The sequence below is a fragment of the Arachis ipaensis genome, chromosome B06, assembly GCF_000816755.2.
Source record: "Arachis ipaensis cultivar K30076 chromosome B06, Araip1.1, whole genome shotgun sequence".
Classification (NCBI taxonomy): domain Eukaryota; kingdom Viridiplantae; phylum Streptophyta; class Magnoliopsida; order Fabales; family Fabaceae; genus Arachis; species Arachis ipaensis.
In genome coordinates this window covers 119,363,203-119,367,714 of record NC_029790.2, presented here as the reverse complement: position 1 = coordinate 119,367,714, position 4,512 = coordinate 119,363,203, and the positions used below count along the sequence as shown (strand labels likewise).

At 45.4% G+C, this 4,512-nt stretch overlaps 1 protein-coding gene across 1 annotated transcript; it reads right to left on the bottom strand.

Annotated features, from left to right (window-relative positions):
• Nucleotides 2,346–3,422, bottom strand: LOC107647388. The gene has a single exon (XM_016351466.1). The coding sequence runs from the start codon at nucleotides 3,420–3,422 to the stop codon at nucleotides 2,346–2,348; it is 1,077 nt and encodes a 358-aa protein (XP_016206952.1).

The following is a 4,512-nucleotide window of genomic DNA, read 5'->3' as shown; positions in this document are numbered from 1 at the left end:
TATAGCCTCTATCCATTTTGTGAAGTAATCTATGGCGACAATTAGGAACTTAACCTGGCCTGGAGCAGGTGGAAATGGTCCGAGAATATCCAGCCCCCATTTATTGAAGGGCCAGCATATTTCGGATCCGTGTAATTGCTCAGCTGGGTTATGAATGATTGGTGCATGGTGTTGGCAGTGGTCGCAATGTTTGACTTTATTCATGCAGTCTTGTTGTAAAGTCGGCCAGTAGTAACCTGCTCAGAGAATTTTGGCGGCTAGACTTCGACCGCCGATGTGTGTGCCATAGACTCTTTCGTGGACTTCATCTACCGCCAGTTTGGCTTCTGCTGTATTTAGGCACCGCAGCAGGGGTCTTGTGAATCCTCTTTTGTATAAGTCGGTTCCGAGTATTGTGTAGAAACTCGCTCTTCGTTTGAATCTTCGTTAATTTTGGATGTCGCTGGGGATGTTCCCTGTTTGCAGGTAAGTGATGAAGGGTGATCTCCAGTCCTCCTTCTGTGAAATATTCAATACAACACTAGGTTCTTCGAGTGTTAGTTGGGATAAAATAGGTGGTGTGGTTTGACTTCTTGACGTTGCTAGTTTTGAGAGAATATCTGCCCTGTCGTTCTGCTCTCGAGGTATATGGAATATGTTAAATTTTTGAAAATTTCTGACAAGGTTGTGGATAATGATATTGTATTTTTCTAGCAACAGGTCTTTTACCTGGAAAATGCCTGTTACCTGTTGTACTACCAGCAGAGAGTCGCACTTGACGTTTAAATGTGTTATTCCCATTGTTTGAGCTAATCAGAGTCCTACAATTAGGGCTTCGTACTCTACTTGATTGTTGCTTGCATGGAAAGTAAACTGCAGTGATTGTTCGAATTGCGCCCCTTTTTCGTCTTCGAGGAGTATTCCTGCTTTGGAGCCTTTGCTGTTTGAGGCTCCGTCGACGTATAGTGTCCATGTGTTGTTTTTGGAGCCTTGCTCCTCTGCGGTGAGTTCTGCAATGAAGTCGGCCAGTACTTGGGATTTGATGGCTCCTCTTGATTGGTATTGAATGTCGTATTCTGATAGTTCAATCGACCATTTGATTAGCCTTCCTGCTAACTCGGGCTTCGCCAGTATTTGTCTTAAGGACTGTTCTGTTCGGACCACGATGGTGTGACTTTGGAAGTAGTGCCGTAGGCGTCTGGCTGTTACGACTAGGGCTAGAGCCAGTTTCTCTATTTTTGGATAACGGACCTCGGCATTTTGTAGTGATTTACTGACAAAGTATACCGGGTTTTGCTGTTTTTCTGCTTTTGTTACTAAGACAGAACTGATAGCATGGTCAGTAACAGATAAATACAGATAGAGTGGTTTACCTGCTTTTGGAGTTTGGAGGATTGGGGGAGCTGAGAGTATGCCCTTGAGTTCGGTAAAGGCTTTTTCACATTCCTCTGTCCAGTTGAACTCCTGTTGTTTCCTTAGATTTTTGAAAAAATGGTGAGATCTGTGAGCTATCCGGGGTAGGAATCTGGACAATGCTGCAAGCCGGCCGGTTAGTTGTTGTACCTCCTTCACCGTCCTTGGACTTCGCATATTCAGGACTGCCTGGCACTTTTCTGGATTTGCCTCTATACCTCGGTAGGTGAGCATGAAGCCGAGGAACTTACCACTTTGCACCCTGAATGCACATTTGTCTGGTTTGAGCTTCATATTGTATATTCGGAGTTACTGGAATATCTCTGTTAGATCCTGGACGTATTTTGTTGTGTGTGTTGAATTTGCCACCATGTCGTCAACATAGACTTCTATGTTTCGCCCGATTTGATTTTTGAAAATCTTGTCCATTAGTCGTTGGTAGGTGGCACCTGCATTTTTTAGTCCGAATGGCATGACGTTATAGCAAAAGTTTCCATCGTCAGTAATAAAAGCAGTTTTATCTTGATCTGTTTTATGCATGAGGATTTGGTTATAGCCAGAGTAGGCATCCATAAAACTTAGACATTGAAAACCGAAAGAATTATCAATGAGCTTATCAATGCACGGGAGAGGGTATGCGTCCTTTGGACAGGCCTTGTTGAGGTCTGTATAGTCCACACACATCCTTCACTTACCGTTGTTCTTTCTTACCATTACCACGTATGATAACCAGGTGGAGTATCTAAGTTCTTTGATGAAGCCAGCGTTGAGTAGCTTTCTGGCCTCTTCTAGGGATGCTGCCCTCTTATCGGTGCCGAGGTGTCGTTTCTTTTGTGCTATAGGTTGGACCGCTGGATTGATGGCCAACTTGTGACAGATGATGTTGGGGTCTATTCCTGGCATGTCTGCTGGGGTCCATGCGAATAGGTCATCATTGTTTCTCAATAACTCGGTTAGTTGAATCTGCTCTTCTTCCTTGAGTGCGTTGCCAGGTATGTGTATTTGGATTCATCGTCCTTGTTCAATTGCACCTTGGTGAGGTCGTCTGTTGGCATTGGACGCTCGTTATGGTTGGATCTGGGGTCCAGGTCAGCCAGGGCAGGCAGCTGATCCGAGTTATATACTGCTTGGACGTATTGTTGTTTTGTTGGTTTTTGTTGTTCATTTTTCAGGCTGGCGTTATAGCACTGCCTAGCCTCTTTCTGGTCTCCGTGGATGGTAACGACTTTGTTGTCCTGTGAAAGAAACTTGACACACAAATGCACAGCAGAAACAATAGTATTAAATGCGTTTAAAGATGGTCTGCCTAAAATGATGTTATATGGACTTCTGCAATCTACCACAAGATACTGTATATCTATGGTCTTACTGTTGGGGTATTCCCCGAAAGTGGTTTGTAACCAGATATAACCTCGAATGGCGACGCGCTCACCTGAGAAACCTACCAATTCCCCGGAGGATGGTTGGAGGTTCTTATCGCTGAGCTTCATCTTTTGGAAAGTTGAATAGAAAAGTACGTCTGCGCTGCTTCCTGGATCCATTAAGATCTTTTTTACCAACGGTTCTCCGACTTGTGCTGTGATGACAACCGGGTCATCCAGGTTTCGGTCATTTGCTTTGAAATCTTTGGCGATGAATGAGATCTCCGGCCTATCCTTGTTGGGTTGCTGAGGCGCAGTGGATTCTGTCATTGTCATCATAGCTCGATACAACCTTTTCCGTGCCGAGTTTGTGCATCCGCCACCTGCAAAACCACCGGAAATGCAGTTTATTATTCTGCGTGGTGGATTGGTATCATTATCTACCTTTTTTCCTTTGTCTCGAGGGTTTGTGGTCGGCTTGGATTGTTGGCCGGATTCGTCTGTGCTTTGTCTCCTTCCTCGGCTCTCGATGTACTTGTCTAGCAATCCTTGGCGCGCGAGCTTTTCGAGGACATCTTTGGCTATGACGCAATCATCCGTGGTGTGGCCGTACTTTTGGTGAAAAGCGCAGTACTTTGATCTGTCCACATGTCGCTGATCCTGATACATGCCGGCCCTACTGGGGGGTTTGATAAGTTTTGAATGTAATATGTCTTTTATGATGTCTTCCCTTTTTGTGTTGAAAGGGGTGTAGTTGTCGAACTTTGGTGTTAATCGAAACGTTTTGGCATCTGATCTGCTGTTTGGTTGTCTGCTTCGCTTTTCCTCGTCTCTGTTTGGGGGTGGGTTTATCCGCTCTACGCAATGCTCGAAATTCTTCCACCTCAATCTGGGTAGTTGCTTTCTCACGGAACTCGGCTAGGGTTTTTGGTTTTGCGATAACTATGGACTCTTGGAATTTCCCTGGCCAGAGTCCGCTTTTGAGGGCGTGGAGGTGGACCTCAGGGTTTAAGTTAGGTATTTCATTGGTCGCCTCAGCAAACCTGGTCATGTAGTCCTTTAGGCTCTCATTTGGTCCCTGCTTAATGGTGCTTAGGTAATCATTGTTGTGGACGTATATTTTGGATGCGGCGAAGTGGTTGACGAACTGATCTGCCAGCTCGTCGAAGTTAGAGATGGAGCCTTCGGGGAGGTTGGAAAACCAAATCAGAGCGGCTCCGTCTAGGAAAGTTGGGAAAGTGCGGCATAGGATCTGATCGGAATCTTTATTCATGAACATCATGGCCTGGAATTTTGTAACGTGGACGTTTGGGTCTCCTATTCTATTGTAAGGCTTTAAAGTTGACGGCAGGGTGAAGTTTTGGGGCATTTCGAAGCTCATGACTTCTTTGGCGAAGGGGTTGGTTCTCTTTTTGGTAGTCATTTTGGTGGCTTTGGGAATGGCTTGCTTGGTTTCCGATGTGTGCTCGTCATCGTTGTCCTTGTTCTCAGTGTTTTTGTGTTCTCCCTTGCTTCGATCGTGCTCCATCTGTCATAGGAGGTCGGCCATTTTCTGATTCTCGGCCCTGAGGGCTTCATTAATTGCCAAAATTTCCGCCTGGTTGATGGAGGGAGCATGACTGTTTTCGTCCGCCATCTATTGTATCCTGCAAAAAGAGACGAAGAGATGTACGAAATATAGGAAAAGTGGGGTTAGATAAAAATCAGGGCCCCACGGTGGGCGCCAAATGTTCCTGTGTGAGACTGAACTCCGAGATAT